Raw genomic sequence first — 18,710 nt, forward strand, 5'->3', positions numbered from 1 at the left:
TATAGTTTCATACATCTGCCGTTTCACTAAACTATTTAATTTAATATAAATTATATTAAGTTAAATTAAAAAAAAAACACAGATAGATAGACACAGACAGATTTCATAGATAAACAATATATATAAAACAGATCATTCATAGTCAAAAATAAAAATAGAAAACAAAAGAAAACTGACATTTAATATATATTTACATTTAATATAATAGATTCTAAAACAAACGAAAAGTTTTCTTAGAAATACTAAATTGTTACTTCTTAACAAAGTCAAAATCCTCCCATCTTCAAATATTTACCCACATCCTCTTTGGTGAGGTGGAAATAATAAAAAATATATGTTTATATAACAGAATTTAAATGTGTCACAGGTGCACAGTAATAAAAGTTATTTTTAATCCATATGAAATATACAAATAATTTATTCCTAAAAATCTTAGGCAATTTAAATTCTAAACAGTGTTCTCGTACAATAATCCACTCATATAAAAAATTAATAAAAGCTTCCGGGAAAGTGCAGTAGCAATTCCCATTTTAACAAGACCTCTGCATGAACTTGACTCAGTTATTTTCAGTTAACAAAGCGTAGATCAACTTACAGTAGCCGTTTTTACCTTTATAGAGGATCCTCTTCAATTAATTGAAATGAAAGTATTTGCAAGCCTAAGGGGAGATAAAAGTATGAAAGTGTCATAATTTATTTACCTTAATGTGGAAAATATCCAATTAGCTGACACCTCATACGATGTATTTCTACCGGATTAACGTATTAACTCGGCTTTCTTTGGATACATTTACTAAAATTAAGGGTAAGTTTTATGATATTCATATATTCAAGGTTTGTAACTCGGATAGATTAGTAATTGGTGTTTCAAAAAGCAAATAACTTTTGTAAAAAAATATTAATAAATTCCTTATGTAAAATCATTAGTTGTCTCTGTTTATTGATATATGTTTTAATACATACATTATGTAGGCATTATGAAACTTCTTTCGAATATATATTGAAATATTTTATGGAGACAATTTACCAAAATCATATTTTTAACTATGTGACAGCAAGCGATAAAAATACTAAATTATATTATGAACCCACATTTAGGATGGCCTGGAGTTATGTTCTTACATTTTTAACGTAAGAACAATTTCATACAAAACTCCGATACTTGAAATTACTAAAAGTACTTGCGTAGATTGAAAGGGTGAACGAACTTTGTGTGGGGAAAACGATATCCCCTTTTCTTTAGATAAAATAACAAAATAACACCATTTGAATGCGTTTCATAATTCATCTCGATTATATGACATATTGAGGATAAAATTTCCATAAAATTTAAAATTTGAAATACACAAATGAATTAGATGTGATGAAAACAGTACTTTGGCGCTCTGCAATAATGAAAACCTAACAAGATAAATTGCTTAAGTATAGTTATCAGGCTTCGCAATGTTCAAAAGTAGTAGTGAGAAGGAAATGTATTGTTTTGTGTAATAAATATAGTAATACAAAATGAATACAATTTCTTAAGCGATATTATATGATTTTTCCTTCAACCCCAAACAACTCTTCTGCACAATTGACTCTTTAGTCACGTGTTGTATTATTCAAACACCCTTTATTTCGATTCAAAATTTATTGCTATACAAGTAACCCAGTCCATAGTTTTGAAGGAAAATAAAATTATATTGTATGAGCTATTCAAATAAAATTCTATTCTTTAAAAAAATTTAATTTTTGATGCAGTTAATACAAACTGCTTTTTAAAACTCAAATATTATTGCAATGAAATAAATCCCAGTGGATCATGTTAGCTGGCGTAGAGCCAACCTCTACGAAGCTACGATCGTTAAGCGGCCTCGTGCTACGATCGTAGCTTCGTAGAGGTTGGCTCTACGCCAGCTAACATGATCCACTGGGATTTATTTCATTGCAATAATATTTGAGTTTTAAAAAGCAGTTTGTATTAACTGCATCAAAAATTAAATTTTTTTAAAGAATAGAATTTTATTTGAATAGCTCATACAATATAATTTTATTTTCCTTCAAAACTATGGACTGGGTTACTTGTATAGCAATAAATTCATACAGCTACGGTTGCTTTAACCAAATCTACTGATTTTTATCGAAATTTATTGCACAGTATACGGTGAGGTCAAATTTACTTTTTTAATTTATTAGTGTGTTTTAACTGTAACCGAACCGAAAAGTGTTGATTTACTACTGCAGTAAAATATAATATACTTTTTTATGAAATGAAATCGTTTATTTGCTATGATAGTTGTACTATTATATGATATATATTAATTATAAACAACACAATCCGCCATATATAAATAGGCATGAAAATTTCATATTTGTTTTATAATGTCATATACTACAAACATTGACATAATGTCATAATAATAGGTAAGTTAAGTTATTTAGAATTATTGTCAAACTTCTATAATATAGATACTGGCCCAAGCTATAAAAGCAAAGAAAATGGTTGCTAAAAAAATACCTTTAAACATTATTATTTTAACGGGAAGTGGAATACAATATGTCAATTTTGGAGCGCTTTTTATGTTCGTTAGTAAACTCTTTCGCAACATAGAAAGTTGTTTATTAATAGTTTCAATTTCAACAATTGTCAATTCATATGCGTATGTCCAGTGTAGATCCGGCTCGAAGGACCAAAAATGTTCGGGCTGCTGCCGAACATTTTAATGATAATTAAATAAAAGATTGCTTTGCTCTTAAAAACTAATTTAATGAGTGATCGCGGTGATGGTTGATGACACACTAATGTATAAAGAAAAGCGTCGCGCGCAGGCGGCGAACTATATGTACTTATGTTAATTACAAAGTGTTCGGTTACTTTCCGAACAGTTATTATATTGTTTTAAATTTCAGGAGATACACGGTCGTTACAAGTAGAAGGGGCACCATTCGAGCGAGCAGCTGAACTCCTGCGACGTTCACCAGAGTTCACTTTACTTGCTGCTCTGCGACAAGACCCAGCCAACTCTGGCACTATTTTATCGTTCTCTCACGGCTTTAACAGGTACAGCTTTTAACAAACTCTTTCTGTACACCTTTATGTATTTTTTTTTCAAAAACTAGATGTTATTCAGTTTTATATATATTGCATGATCTTTTAATTCGATAAGATGTCTGGGTTTAATGTGATCTAAAATATTTTTACACGAGGCATCTAACAAAATGTGTAATGTTAAATAGAGACACGACTTGAAGTCTCAAAGGATGGCTCAAGGTGCGAAGAACGACAAACGAACCATCGACGACGTACAGCGGCGTACAATGGTGAGTTCTAGATCTCAACATCGCTGCGCGCGCACGCATTTCGCTAAGGCTGGATGCGTGCGCGCGCATAGGGGAGTATCATGTATCTTGGAATGTCCTGTGCCTCGGAATGTCCTCCTCGATCCATCTGTTGACTCATTGCGCTCACTGTCTCTGCATGGCCGTACGCGTGGACGGGTGAGCCAACTTGCATGCGACCCCGCGCCTCCTCCGCCGACGTCCGTTTGTGTTCTGTGTCTTGACGTGTTGTGCTATGTGTCTGTCTGTCCGTTCCCATCGTTCCGCCTCTATGTGTACCTTGATGTTTCCCGTCGTCTCGCGACCGCGTCGGGCCCGCGCCCGCTCGAAGGGGACCCGCCGGGCTTGCACTTGCATTCCAAGCGACATGGGAATCGGTTACGTGCATTCGACGCGACCGATCGAAGCGGCGACGAGAGACCGGTCGAGATGACACTCGCCGGTCGTTAATGAATCTCCCGATTACTTTCGCATTCGGACAACGGAAGGCGCGTCTCTTTTCACGCCGAGTAGCTCAGACACCGAACGCGTTCCGAGGTACATGGTCCCCTATCCCGAGCGAGCGATATTGAGATGTAGATCGAGCCGAAGTCCGCTCGCGGTCGCCTTTCCGTCCGCTTTCCGAGTATACTGTGTTTGCTTTTACGTGTACCTCGGATCGGTTCGCTCGGAGGGAGGTTCCGAGAACGTGACACTTGAGTAGTGCTGTGGCTGTGCAGGTACCTGGAGGTGCAGTCCAGCGGACGGAGGGACGAGGTGCGCCTGCACTACGTGGCGGCAGGAGGCACCGCGCCACGCATCGAGACCTTCCCATTCCGGTTGGCGGATGGCGCCTGGCACCGGCTGGCGTTAGCGGTGTCCGGCGCGCAGGCAACGCTCTTCGTGGACTGCCATCCGCTCTACCGCCGCCTCATCCCGCCGCCCGATAGGAATTTCACACAGCCCCAACTCGCTCTCTGGGTCGGGCAAAGAAATAGCAAACATTCCTTGTTTAAGGTACGTTAATAACTCTTTTTTAGTGCTAAATAAATAAAATTTAATTTTTGTGACATTTTGATTTTCTTTTTCAGGGAACATTACAAGACGTGAGGTTGGTATCTGGGCCTCATGGATACCTAGTTCAATGTCCAGGTTTAGATTCTGAATGTCCTACCTGTGGTCAGTTCGCTTTGCTACAGGCTACAGTTCAAGAGTTAACTTCACATATTCATGATCTTTCACTCAAGGTAAGGGTTCATTTCGATACATTAATCACGAAATCAAAAGTTCAAACAAATATTTGTATATGATTTAACTTTTAAAGGTTACTTTACTTATAAATTCAAATAGTTCATGTTATAGTTATTCTAAGATAAGACTGGTTAGTAATAAAGGACGTAAATAAAGGTAAATAAGGGACGACTTTTTATGTATATATTTCAGTTGGTGGGCACAGAAGCCCGACTGGCGCGGTTGGAGCAGTGTGACTGCCAGAAGTCATGCTACTCCAACGGCACAGTACACGCAGATGGCGCCACTTGGCAGAAGGACTGTAATCGCTGCTCATGCGTGGTGAGATATTATATTCCTCTATTTTGCTATAATTTGATCTACGTTCTGACTTTGTAGGTCTTATGATTCCAGAACACCATAGTGAATTATAAATAATATTCTTTATTTATTATATGTATTAAACATTATGATTAATACAAATAACACACCTTCACGTACTTACCCTCACTTGTCAACCTTTTTGTAGTTAAATGTATAATGTGTCCCATCTATATTTTCAGTGTTTCTGTTTGTTATTATATAAAATTTATGTTAGCTATAGGATTATAATATAAATAAATATTTTGTATTTTATTTGCAGCACGGGGAGATAACCTGCAGGCCGGTGGAGTGCGATAGGGCGGAATGTAAGAACCCGGTACTTCATCCGGGCGAATGCTGTCCTACTTGCTTAAGTAAGTCTTAATAAAATGCATGCACTACGAATACAAAGGTAATCATTCATTAGTCAAACGAATTCGGGACTTTGTATAAACTATAATTATGAATAATTTAAGGAACAAAAAGCTTTAAAACGTCTTTCATTTAATTATGATTATTGTTTTATATTAAGACTGTTATAGTTTTTATTTATTTTGCTTATTTAGAACTTGTGTTTGTCCTAAAATTGTAGTCCAATAAAAACAACTTTATATATGCGATAGCGTCGTAAAGATTTTACTACCTACTTATTCCAGAAAATGTAACCTCTAACGTATATAGACTATAGACTATGTACATATACAACGTATATAGTCTATTATATTTTTCATAGTGACAATTATACCAAACATATACAAGTTCTATACGCTTAGTGAGAAACTAATAATATTATTATTACAAATAATATTTGCCGCGCACCACCGCTTTGTGGAACCAGCTGCCCACTGAAGTATTTCCGAACAAATTCGACTTCGAAAAGAGCGTACCAATTGTTAAAAGGCAGGCAGCGCACTAGCGAGCCCTCTGGCATTGAGACTTAACATCAGATGAGCCTCTTGCCTGTTCAAAAAAAAATACTAGCGATTACTATCGTGAATCATGCATCATACTCTGAAATCTTTCTTTTTACGAGAGCTTTTCTCTACAATCTGGCCTACCATAAAACGATCATTTAATTTGAAACGTTACTCAGGGCAATGCCTCCTAAAAGGCACATTATATGAGCACGGCGAACGTTTCGCGCCAAAGGAATGCGCGGAATGCGTATGCCACGATGGCAACATGCAGTGTACGAGGGTGGATCCGGACACCGCCTGTCCGACCTTACCTTGCGACCCACCTGATCAGTTCACCGTGCCTGGCGAATGCTGCAAGTTTTGTCCAGGTAAAGAAGATCTATATTTTCGCGAGTTTCACACATACAAAATACCAATGCGAAAGGTGGGGCAAAGGCGAAGCTAACACGTAAATAATATACATTTTAATCAAAACTAAATTAGGGGAAAATTTTTTTAGTAAATATATTTTTTTTAAGGTTTGTTGTTTAGCAAAAGACACAGTTGAACTATTTTCAAACCAATGGTGGCGAAACTAACACGTAAATAATATACATTTTAATCAAAGGTAAATTAGGGAAAATTTTTTAAGTAAATATATTTTTTCTAAGGTTTGTTGTTTAGCAAAAGACACAGTTGAACTATTTTCAAACCAATGGTGGCGAAACTAACACGTAAATAATATACATTTTAATCAAAGGTAAATTAGGGGAAATTTTTTAAGTAAATATATTTTTTTTAAGGTTTGTTGTTTAGCAAAAGACACAGTTGAACTATTTTCAAACCAATGGTGGCGAAACTAACACGTAAATAATATACATTTTAATCAAAGGTAAATTAGGGGAAATTTTTTAAGTAAATATATTTTTTCTAAGGTTTGTTGTTTAGCAAAAGACACAGTTGAACTATTTTCTTCTCGCCTCGGTTACCAAATTGACCTTACGTAATAAGTCCCTACTCAATGGTCCTCGTTTTTATTTATTATCGTTATAAATAATTCAGTCATTATAAAAAAAATTCTCGCTCAAAGACTAAGTATGGCAATACGGCAAGAAAATGCTTCCAGCATTAAAGGTATAAAGTATTTAATTCAGCCCCAGGAAATTAATCAGGCCAGCAACGCACTTGCGAGACTTCTGGCAATGTGAGTGTCCAAGGGTGGCGTTATCACTTAAAATCAGGAAATCCTCCTGCCCGTTTGCCCCCTATTACATAAAAAATTGTTCTAAATGCAAGTTCTGCTATCTAAAAGTATAACTTTATTTGTACCAGAATACATATAAAAATCTAATCAACATGGCCATGACTTAGACGTTATAATGACTGGAATTTATTTTTTGAACATTTGGTTTTTATTAGGTCTTTATTTTTGATAATATAAATGTTTAGGCGTGGACTACTGCAGCATGGGTCACTCGTGTGACGAGAACGCGACGTGTATGAATCTCAATACTAAATATACTTGCAAATGTAATCAAGGCTTTCAAGGAGACGGACTTTCTTGTGAAGGTAATTTAAAATTAGTCACACTATCTCTGGGATACGTCTGGCGTCTGACGTCGGGGAGGTAGTTTCTTTATTAGTTACATAGAACCTCAATTTAACGCTTTTTCATACGACTTTTATTTGAGCAATTACTTTATCACCGATAATAATCTGATTGTAAATCTACAAAAGCATCCTACATAGAAACGCACACTTGCTACGATTTAAAATTCTTTTGTTTTTAAGTTAGATACTAAAGAAATGCGTAAATCGTTTCCAATGCTTATTTACTAAACTTTTCTTTTTCTTGAACAAGCCCCATTTTGACTCAATTCCAGACGTGGATGAATGTCAACAAGCGGGCGGTTTGTACGGTCACCACTGCCACTCGAACACACGGTGCGTTAACGTGGTAGGCGGGTACGTATGCCAATGTCTGCCTGGGTATACGCGACGCGACAAATTCAACTGCGTAGAAGTCGACGAGTGCGCGAGCGAGACGCACTCTTGCCACACAGACGCAGTGTGTGCGAACACGCCAGGTTCCTATTCTTGTCAATGCAGAGAGGGATATAGTGGCGATGGATATATTTGTACCCGTAAGTTTAAACATATTAAAATATAAAACCGCTTTTATATAGGTGTTATTCACATTTGTTTGTATTATTCATAAATTCTGTGAAGGGAAACATCGGGGGGAAAACAGCGACGCAAAATTATGTGTTAGGCACAAAAGCATGATCACCTATTGGAGTATTAGACAAAAATCATGAAACAAAATACGATATCTGAGGCCAAGACAAAAGTTTTAAGTGTTCTTTTTACTAATGCAAAAGTGAAAACCGAAGTATTTCTTAGAATAGACTTCTTTTGATATCCCTCGCGCGTTACGGCGGTTATTACTAAGATACTTCTAAACCTATTCCAGCAATATGCACGGGTGGATGTCTTAATGGCGGCGTGTGCGCGGGTCCGGAGCGATGCGTGTGTGCGCGTGGCTTTGGCGGGTCCCGGTGTGAGCGTGACGTGGACGAGTGCGCTCCCCCCGCGCACCCGTCAGCGAACGCGCCCTGTGTACCGCGCGCTGTGTGCGTCAACACGCCGGGTTCCTATTACTGCGTGTGCCGGGACGGCTATCGCCGCGACCCACATAGAGATCATTGTGAAGGTAAACTAATTAATTATCTAATTGCTTATATTCGCTACGATATTGTTCCGTTTGACAGAATCTTTACTTTATTACTATATATATATCAACCTAAAATTAAATTTTGTTTATATATTATCGGCGTATCGTCACCAAAAATATAATAAATAAATAATATTAATTGCAAAGGAGAAATGTATTAAATTTGTAAATTGCATATTTTATTTTATATCTGTATGTCTTAACCTAGTTGATTGTCGTTTATTATTGTATCGATTCTTTTCTCCTTTACAATCGTAATGTATTGTGTTGTGTTGCATGTCTTGTGTCTTGTGTGTCTGTATGTGTTTTGTTAGTATGCATATTAAAATTAAATTTTTTATTTTCCATTTCATCTGTTTAGCTTTTGTAATAATGTTGCACTTGATGAAAGTAAAAAATTAAATTTGATAAACTAAGACATTCCAGAATGAATTCTACTAATTGATAATGTTGTAAAATGTTTCAGATGTAGATGAATGTTCGGAAGGATTCCACACTTGTCACCCGAGTGCGCGTTGTGTCAACGTGGAGGGTAGCTTCCGTTGTGAATGTGATACACAACCCTGTGAACTTAGTAAGTACTTGTGCTCAAAACTAGGAACCATCATAATTCAATAACTTGAAGTTTATGTGTGTGTGTATTCACTTTGAATAATTATATCCGTCCTCGTTAGTTCCAACGTGCGCATCTCGAGCAAACTCTGTCTCCACTGGTTTTTCAAAATACATATTCAGTTTACGTATAATTGATGCCTTATAATCTAAGAGATTTACCCCTTTAATGTTGTTATTTTGCTCACATAAGAAACGTCCGTATGAAATGTATGTAATGAATGCAGGTTGTTCGTGGCAAGGCAATATAATCCCGGACGGGACTCGGTGGGCGGAAGCGGGCGGATGCCGTACGTGCTCGTGCGTGGGCGGAGTCGCTTCGTGCACGCGCGCACTCTGCGCCTGTGATACAGACAATACCTCACTGCCGGTAACGAAAAAAAAATCATTTATGTACATCTCATTCGGCTTTATTATAAAAAAAAATGTGAGCCGTCACGGGACGCCTGGCAGATGTGAAACATCGACATTATTTTGTAAAAGTAATATGCAGAAAAGAACAGATTGTGATAGGAAGTAAATATGTTATAATGATAAAATAAAATATTACGATTTTTTTCCAGATAACGATGACTATTTGTTGAATGAACATTATTTTCATTAAATATTTTTAATGTGAAATTTACTACTACATTTAGACTGTATATCATCATCATATAGCGTGGCGACGCGTCGCCACGGCATGCGTCGCCACGTCAGAAATCGGTTTTACGTGCGGCTATAGATGTTTCACATCAAAAAGTAGTACATAAAGTTACCATTTTAATGGCATAACATGGTAACCATGGTAACAAATACCATACTAAGTAGTCCACGTCCATAATATGATCTGATAAAATGTTTGGGTATTTACAGATGAACAGCGAGAGCCTAGCTCCGTCGTCGTGTTGCCCGCACTGCGAGGCGCGGTTCCACTGTCGCCATCAGGAGATGCATCACGTCACTTTCCGAAGCGGCGAGCGCTGGCTCTACCAGTGCCAGATCTGCGAATGCCTCGTTAGTACTTTTTAATTATTGAAACGTTATTAAATTATTGTCTACGTGGAACAAGAACCAATTTGACTAAGGGTCGTTCAAGAAAACAGCGTACAAATTCTTAAAAGGCCGGCAAAGCACTTGCGAGATTTTTGGGAATGTGAGTGTCTATGGCGGTATCACTTAACTTCAGGTGAGCCCGTGTGCCCGTTCTTATATAGGTAAGAATTTGAGTGGGAAACAGTCCAAATAAAAAGAACTCTATTTTACTGGAAATGCGACTAAGGATGCATGCAAGTCTTTAGTGGGTAGCGGAATCACATAAACTTCCTATACCAAAATGTAGAGAGCTACATGTAATATGCGGGAGTCGTTTAAAAAATCGTAAATGTTTTCACATCCCACACTGTCAAACAAACGTTGGCAGAAACTCTCCAATTAATAGGTTGTGTCGCCACCATAATGATATTGCACAGAGTTTTGACATTTTTCATGGTTCGCTGGCCTCAGCTAAGAGTAGAATTAGGACTCAGTACCAATAATTTCTTTTCTTGTTTATAGTGTTTTAATTCTTTATAGCTATTATTTTTAGATTTTTGTTTGTTTTTTCGTTTCGACACTTTATTGTATTCACTTAATTTCGCTGGTCGTGTCCACTTGTTCTAGGGACGGCACAGCTTTTTTTTATATTTTCGTGTGTAAGTTGATGTTGACATGTGTTTGTCCTAATTTTGTGGTCCAATAAATAAATAAAAAATAAAAAAAAATAAAAAAAAAATAATGTGCGTGTGTCAATTTCAGCTGGGCGAGGTGGACTGTTGGGAGCCTCAGTGCTCGGAGGGGGGCGGGTGTTGCGGGGCGCGGGGGGAGTGGCGGGCCTCGACGCATCTCGAGCTGCCCGGCTGCGCACCGCACTGCGCGTGCACGGTACGTATACACACACGGCACATTAACTAATAACGCATCATCTCTTTTCATAACATACAGACATAGATAAGAGAGTGCAGTTAGAAATAAGGGGGTGATACACTAAGCACACCACAACTTTATTTCAATATAATACATTTTTTTATAGCCAAAAAAAATGTAGTGTACGCAGCGGAATAGATGTAATTGAATAGTTTATTTTTCTCGAACTAGACTTAATATTCTTTTTTGTAGTGTACACACTACTATGGAGATGAAAATTTTCAATGTTATAGTAAGGCTCATATAAATGTTTACTGAAGCATTAAAAAAATCGTGCAATGCTAACTAATCGACATTGAATACCATGTGAACTGCTGATCATCCTTCCATTGTGTGACTAACAAATGAATTTTGTACCTCATTTACCTAATACTAGATTCCGACTTGAATGTATAGAAATGCTCGCGAAACCAAGAAAAATAACAGTTTTGTCAGTAAAAATTTTGTTGAAACATAACTCTTATGAGCTAAACATAAAGTTGACATTTGAACGACACGTTCATTTATGAACCGTAAATTCACAGATGACAGCTCAATTTATTTTTTATTTACAACGCAAATAATTGTTTTTATATTAAAACATACGTTTAAATTGACTTTTTAAGTCAGCTTTGCAAGCGTGCTCGATGAAGCTTACTGATAGGCGAATTATATCGATTAGATAGCCCGCACACGCGCTATTTTAATGTATTCAAGTCGGAAGTGTGTGAGTGAGCTCGTGCTTGTTGCAGGGCGGGCAGTGCGCCGCTACTCTGGTGAGCAATCTCGCGTGTTGTGTGCATCGGTAACCATCCCCACTCTTCTTACTCATTCATTCATTGCTCTTTTGAGTTCTCTTTTTGGTGTCTTCAATTTTTATCACAACATTTCGTACACTTTTATTATTGTATTTCCATAGAAATATTTTTAGAATAAAATTGTTGATATATTTCTACTTAAATAGATTATTAAGCACCTTATTAGTTTTGGAGTTTTTTTCGTTTAGCAGTAATAGCGCTTTTACAAAGAAAAGTAATTTCAAAGTAGTTTTAATGTTTAAACTTTATTACTTATTAAATTTGGAATCGTTTTGATATTAGTGATAGATTTTATGTATATGCGTTTTAGTGACGATCGTTGAAGACATTTTAAAGAATTTTGTTGCATGTTTAATCTTTTATAATGCATGCATTTGTTGCATTTGCCATTGTATTTTCCAAAGTTTATCATAAGCATGAGAGCATAAATCATTTCATTTTAATTCATTTTCATAATATATTTTACTGTACTATTTTGATGCATCAATGAAGCAAGTGCAATAATATAATTTTAATTTGATCGAAAATTTTATTTCTCCTTAATAATTTTTATTTTTCCACATAGTTGTGGACCAATACTACTTATTTTCATCGTTCTTTATTTTGGGCAATAAAAAAAATTATAAATTTTTCACCATCATAACCCAAATTTGCAATTTACTATTAGGTAAATTAAATGTTGAAATATAAATTTAAATAGTTTAGTAATACTTTTTGTTGGGTAGACTTAATTATTAGCGATCTCTGTGCCGACACGAACGCAAACAGGCCTACCGCAGACATAGCCCGTAGAAAAGAGCGTGTCTGCGGTGCGCCTTCGCGTGGCGTCGGCACAGATGTCGCATGAGGGTGTTCGTGTGCAGAGCGCGTCGCTCGCTGACGGCGGCGTTGGCCCTCGCGGCGCTGTGGCTTGGCCGCGCGCCTCGGCCGCACCGCAAGCATCGCGGCGCGCGGCGCTAGAGCCGCCCTGACCACCACGCACACCTTATTTATTCTAGATAGATCTAATGTTAACCAATTGCCGCGCTCTCGGCCTCGACTCGGCGACCGCGCGCCCGCCGCGCCGTCCGATCGCATCGAACGTTTCATCCTCGTAGCAATATTGTAGTTATCCTAGATCCGATATTAGAAGCTCCCGCCTTTCGTTGCGAAGGGGCGGCCGGCGCCTCGGCCCGTCGCGCGCGCATATGCGTGGCGGCCGAGAGGGACGAACGTCGCGACGGCCCGACGCCGCAGACCGCGTTCGCCTCCGCGCGTTCCTTCCCGCGTCTGTAATCTTTGAATTCTAAATTATCGAGTGCGATCGCTTATATTCTACTATTATTAATTAGACTTGTACCGGTACTGTTTAGCTGTTGAAACGGAACGCGCGGGGGCGCGGGGCGGCGGGCGCGAGGCCTAACGTATCTCGATGTGTATAAAGTTTGTAAATAAGATATCGCACAGATCCCGCCGTCGCTCGTGCTACCGTTGCCCATGTTGTAAGAAATATTTCGTAATATATTATTATAGTTTATGTTTGTCTTTGTATAAAGATGGTCGTTTTCATGGATAATTTTAAATAAACCAAAAATAGGTACCAAATATAGAAAAGATATGATTGTTTCTTAATTTCATAAGGCATTCTGATGCTTGCATGTTGTATTGTGTTCAAAAAATTACAATTAAAAGATATCCACATATGATGCATTTTTATTATCAACTGAGTTCAACCAGATGAAGACTGTTTCGAAATATAGTTTAGACCATGCGCATAATTTTGTATATAAATAGCTAAATTAAAAAACAAAAGAATAAATATTAACACTAAAATTTAACTAGGACAAAAGGCTGGGTTGATAGGGGGCACAAGAGATGGGTAAACGTTCTGATTCAGATTTTGGGAGGGAGGGGAAATAGCTGGAATGAGATTCCTGGCGTTGGCATTGTTGAGGAACGCAGGAGGGTTTGTAAGGTAGGCAACGCGCAACGGATGAAGGGTTTTGTTGGCGTTCTCCACTACTCCCGAGACCAGTGTGTAAGATGTTGCAAATAGGGTTATAGCCTGAAAATTAAGATTTAGTAAGTATACATATACAGTACAAAGGTTGTTGTTGGTTGTTGTTTAGGTGTTATTGTTGTTGATGGCAGCACTTTCAATTTCGCAAAATACAAATCATACTTGCCACTTTACACATACTTTTAAAAGCAACAGCGTACTCTATAAATTACCTAGCTATAGTGAAAAAGTCTATAATAGGACTACTTATTTTATTATCGCTGAATGGTTGTTACCAATGTATTACTATAAATGTATGTACCATAACAACGATTATTCCACACGCAACGACAGTAAGCGAATTGACATATTGACGTAGTTCTCTGATGGCTGGTCGAAGGCAGCCCTTGGTGTAAATCGGATACACACACCGATCAATTTCCTGGAAATATATTAAAAATTAGTTTACAAAGATGTGAGCGCAATCTCTATCACTGAAGAGCACATTAAATAAGTAACAATGTTTTCATCTTCATTTATGTAAAAGACTAATCTATACCTACTTATAGGATAAAGAGGTTATTTTAAACGTAGTATTCTCAGGAAACATTGTTTTTTTTTTGTTGTATTTCATGGTTTTTCATGCAATCCAAGATAATGTTAAAGACAAAGGATAGTTGGCTTTTTGATACCTTCTTCGTTCTTTTCATCTTTGTAACTTGTTACATGGACGATAGTTCTTAATTTTAAATTATTACAAGTTTTTTAATTGTTATAAATTTATAACAATTAAAAAACTTGTTATATACTGAGGACGTGATGACATGAATTTAAGAAATTTTTGTGCAATATAATCTGGAGTTTCAGTTCAGAATAAGAAATATATATAGGAAACTCTGGTTTGAATTAATACATAAAGCTATCGAAGAAGGTTATACATCTACACGGCTGAAGAAATCTTGGTATTGTCAGGGCACAGTAATTCATGAAATTATATTACGTACAGTTTAACCAACTTGAAAAGTAAATTTAAAAACTACTATTATAATATACAATTGTCGTGTTCCTAAACATGTCTGCTATGGTTACATTGATAAAAACAACAGCGGTTTTCTAATGTTACATATTGTGATCTTAATTACTATTATTGTGTGAAATAATTAAATTAAAGCATATGCTTGCAGTAGATGGATCAGGTTACATTATTAATATTAAAAAGATGTAAAATACTTTTATTAAAAATTAACCGTGGAAGTACTGTCAAAACCGATTACGATAAAATCGTTTAGAACAACATACCAGTTATATTGACCAAAATCAAAGAACCCGTCTGAATTCTGTCAGGTTTTGCGACCAAAAATGATTCCCTTCGATGTCGTTATAACAGTAGTAATACATTTTGACAGTATTCAGAAAATAAAAACACAGAACTAATTAAATAGTTAAAGTATCTGTAGTGAAATATATATCATACATAGGTATGGGTATTATAGTATTCTAATTTTAAATCCGAACATTTTGAAAAAGTAACTTGTCAAAATGCTTTGCCACTAAGACGCTATTTGTCACTTGACAAGCGAATAATAGTCTTTAATCTGTATTCAACTCTCCATACAATCAATAATCTATATGTATATAATCTTATCTATTTTACCTTTCCTAAACTCAACCGACCGCAACACGCAGGTGGTACATTACGGCGATGTAGAAGCCAGTCTGTATGATACTGAACGCCACAGCACTTTAGCTGAAAAAAAATTAATTATTATTAATTAAACAGATGGTTCGAGGTCAACATTTGAAACGGAAAAATATAATGAAGTGTTAAGAATATGAACATTATTTCTATTAAGTTCTTCATGAACTTTCAGAATATTTATTTAATAGAAGTGTCAGCCAAAAGATGTTCGCCTTACCAAAAAAAAATGAATAATTTCTTCTATTCGTAATCATACGATGAAATAGGTAAAACGTGAAAATTCTTGTGCTTGTTTACGATTTATTTGTGTTTTAAATTATGTATCATTATTATCAAACGTAAAACAAACGTTAGGTAAATGCTATTAATTATGCTTGCTTAAATATATATATATATACTCAATCTTATGAAAAGAGTGCATACATCTACTCACGGGGCGTAACTCCTACGATTATAGTGATCGCCACGCTTATAAGACTAAGAAAATCTAAGTGAGAAAATGTCTATGTGTATGCATAGAACTAACTTCAATCTGCATGGCTGTGAAAGCGCTTTTCACAGCGGGATCTACGCCCTCTTCTGACAGAGATCTATACATAGTTTCATTAAGCGCTGCCGGATCCCGTGTAGCCTTCGACAATGCCATGATTGAAGACATCCCAGTACATAACAGTACTAACGCTGCGGTTACTAACACCATAAGCTAAAAAATAACAGTATTATAGGTTATGAGACTCTAGCGTGGATTTCTTTTTATAGAACTGGGGGCAAAATGAAAATCTGCAGAAAACTATGATAGAACAGGCTCACAACCCCACAACAGTATTCAAATTTTATCAATGTCTTACTTGTCATAAACTATCATATATAACATATTTTATAGTAAACAATTTCAGCTTTATATTTTGTTTTTCCCCGTTAGCATGAAGCCTTCAACAATAAGTGACATCTACCTGGTACCCATAAACAATGTTTTTCCTGGCAACCAAACCTATATGAAGGTGGCGGTAATTTGTATTAGCTATTGCCATTATCACATACCGTAGCCAAAAGTCTCATGGACTTATGATAATAGGGCACTAAAGTTGACAGCCAACACGCAGGCAAGCAGAGCAGCGCTCCTGATAGGAAGAGAACACTCGCCCCCAGTTCAACTCCCAAGTCTGTGGTCCAGAAGTAATACGACATACGAAATAGGTTCCATGCTGTCGATCCACCGAGAATAGCACCGCCACTCTAAAAGAGAATAGTTTATTACACATCTAAATAAAACATCTAAATTAAAAACACGTGGTAAACATGTGAAGCGTGAGGTATAGACTTGAAACAAATTTTTATTTTAAAATTTCTTACCGGGCGACAGATCTTTGACAATACACTAGGAAGAATATCTATACCTCAACTCCTTTAAGATGTATTCTATTAGGCTTTAAAGATTGGTAACGCGCGATATTTTATTTGTTTTTGACATTCATAAGCATGCATTAAGACGCATCTAGACTGAATAAACGAATTTTGATTTGATTTGTTTACTTCCAGTCAAATGACTGAGCCTTTTGATAAAGAAAATACATTTGCATTAGAGTGATAGGTATGGTCTAAGTACGTTCAAGGAAATTGGTGTAAATAATTTGTCGCAAGGTCCTCGAAATAAATGCTCATAGAATAAAAAATATTGTATTCAAACTTACAAGCAGTAAACCAGCACAAACGAATAAGATGAGACCAGTGTTTTTCATTACGAATCTTTTCCTTTAAATTTTTTATAATGAAATTTTGATTGAGTTATTGTGTCACATTTGAAAGCGATTTAAATATCGTACCAAAATTATTACAATTATGGAAACGGAAGTATTTAAAAAAGTAAAACGTAGAACTAAGTGAATAGAAATGTATCTGTAGTGAAAGATATCATACATGGTTTTGGGTATAATCATGTAATATTTTATAAAATTCTAAATAACTTTTACATATAGGTAACCAAGCACACTTATGAACGTTAATAGAAATTATATTAAATTGTTTATTAATTTACTTCGCAAGTCAAGGGTAGACCGGGAAAAAAAACCTGCTAAGAATCTCTCCACCACTCTTTTTAATCGCCAAGGTTCGAGCATACATTATTGAAGCTAATCAATCCCAAGGATTCGTCATTTTAATATTAAAATTCGTCAAATTTATAAAAAAGCTTTATTGATAAATTTACGTTTAACGAGACTTGTATTCATTCAGTGATAATTTTCTAATTAAGATTGGGAGTTTTTTGTTAAAACGAATACAAATTCCATATAAGGAGTGGTTTATCTTCTGGAGCCTGGTTGGACGCTTAGATTAGTTCTGTTTCGAGTATTATACTGGTGAAAGGCACCATTCGTTTTACAATCGTTTATATTTTTTGTACATACAACAAAGCCCATGGATACATTATGTATAAAATGCTCAATTTAAAAAAGAGTAACACAGACTTGCAAAGATTAGTTTGCCACTAAAACGCTCTTAAAAACGCTCAAGACCGTAAAACGCTTATCTGCTGATCCTCGTCTTCTTTCATTAAACAATAACATTTTCACTCATGTGTGTGGAAGGAAATTTAGGCATGTTTTTCAGGGAGGAAAATGTTAAAGCTAAAGACTGAATAAATATAAATTACAGGCACTGAAAACTACTTATTTAAAGATAAACAATTAAACAGAATAATACAAAGATGAAAAATGACTAACATATCAATAAATATAATATCTGAAAATCTTAAATTAATTCGTAGGAATAATACTTTTGTTATAACCACTCATTAATTTGGTTAGTTACATGGGAGAAAATAAAATTATTATTGTTATTTATATTTTACCCAAAAACTACCTTTCAAGGTAAATAGAAGGCAAATTAACCACAGCACTTACGAAAAGGGAAGATAAATTCGTTCAGCCGGTAGTTATTTGTAAGATATGTTATAAGTAGTTAGTAGTATTTTTCGCTGAAACATCTTTTTTAAGGATAAACCTTACTTAATATATTTTATTGCATTTAAAAAAAATATTTTAAGTATGCGGTAGATATAATACTCCCTTCGCTTTTTAAATGTCTTCTAACTTGGTCTTCCATCTAAAAACATATTTTATAATATTTCGTAAGCTTCACAGTTATCGTTCCCCTACAGTGT

The 18,710-nt window shown here is 36.0% G+C and overlaps 2 protein-coding genes across 7 annotated transcripts in view; one reads left to right on the forward strand and one right to left on the reverse strand.

The window, feature by feature from the left end:
• Positions 1 to 13,547, forward strand: part of LOC111001743 (protein kinase C-binding protein NELL1) — a 47,535-nt gene extending 33,988 nt beyond the window's left edge. Inside the window, exons 3-17 of one of the 4 annotated variants that reach the window (XM_022271740.2) lie at positions 2,890 to 3,040; positions 4,038 to 4,314; positions 4,389 to 4,544; positions 4,741 to 4,869; positions 5,171 to 5,264; positions 5,984 to 6,175; positions 7,236 to 7,355; positions 7,670 to 7,930; positions 8,260 to 8,499; positions 8,987 to 9,094; positions 9,360 to 9,502; positions 9,988 to 10,128; positions 10,909 to 11,034; positions 11,808 to 11,860; positions 12,737 to 13,547. In XM_022271740.2, the coding sequence (XP_022127432.1) occupies positions 2,890 to 3,040; positions 4,038 to 4,314; positions 4,389 to 4,544; positions 4,741 to 4,869; positions 5,171 to 5,264; positions 5,984 to 6,175; positions 7,236 to 7,355; positions 7,670 to 7,930; positions 8,260 to 8,499; positions 8,987 to 9,094; positions 9,360 to 9,502; positions 9,988 to 10,128; positions 10,909 to 11,034; positions 11,808 to 11,860; positions 12,737 to 12,833 (2,288 nt within the window). In that variant the 3' untranslated portion in view covers positions 12,834 to 13,547. Of the gene's footprint in view, positions 1 to 2,889; positions 3,041 to 4,037; positions 4,315 to 4,388; positions 4,545 to 4,740; positions 4,870 to 5,170; positions 5,265 to 5,983; positions 6,176 to 7,235; positions 7,356 to 7,669; positions 7,931 to 8,259; positions 8,500 to 8,986; positions 9,095 to 9,359; positions 9,503 to 9,987; positions 10,129 to 10,908; positions 11,035 to 11,807; positions 11,861 to 12,641 lie in introns of all 4 variants that reach the window. The other 3 variants (XM_022271741.2, XM_045631871.1, XM_022271742.2) reach the window with 3 other exon arrangements.
• On the reverse strand, positions 13,548 to 18,710 carry LOC111001744 (CD63 antigen-like). 3 transcript variants are annotated; one of them, XM_045631873.1, is made up of 6 exons: positions 18,451 to 18,710; positions 16,592 to 16,786; positions 16,077 to 16,253; positions 15,506 to 15,598; positions 14,174 to 14,293; positions 13,548 to 13,917 (listed from the first exon to the last, which is right to left on the reverse strand). In XM_045631873.1, the coding sequence occupies exons 2-6, from the start codon at positions 16,736 to 16,738 to the stop codon at positions 13,687 to 13,689; spliced, it is 768 nt and encodes a 255-aa protein (XP_045487829.1). In that variant the 5' UTR covers positions 16,739 to 16,786; positions 18,451 to 18,710; the 3' UTR covers positions 13,548 to 13,686. The 3 variants fall into 3 exon arrangements, with proteins under 3 accessions (XP_045487829.1, XP_022127435.2, XP_045487830.1); XM_022271743.2 differs by lacking the exon at positions 18,451 to 18,710 and adding an exon at positions 17,242 to 17,392; XM_045631874.1 differs by lacking the exons at positions 16,077 to 16,253; positions 18,451 to 18,710 and adding an exon at positions 17,242 to 17,394.

The sequence above is a fragment of the Pieris rapae genome, chromosome 17 (assembly GCF_905147795.1).
Source record: "Pieris rapae chromosome 17, ilPieRapa1.1, whole genome shotgun sequence".
Classification (NCBI taxonomy): domain Eukaryota; kingdom Metazoa; phylum Arthropoda; class Insecta; order Lepidoptera; family Pieridae; genus Pieris; species Pieris rapae.

Bases quoted from the DNA above. Each gene is read 5' to 3' on its own strand.
- LOC111001744 (XM_022271743.2), bottom strand. From the start codon at position 17,289: ATGAAAAACACTGGTCTCATCTTATTCGTTTGTGCTGGTTTACTGCTT. The intron at 15,599-16,076 runs GTTAGTTCTATG...ATTTTTTTTCAG, and splicing joins TCACAGCCATGCAGATTGAA to CTAAAGTGCTGTGGCGTTCA. The intron at 14,294-15,505 runs GTAAAATAGATA...ATATATTTCCAG, and splicing joins GTCGGTTGAGTTTAGGAAAG to GAAATTGATCGGTGTGTGTA.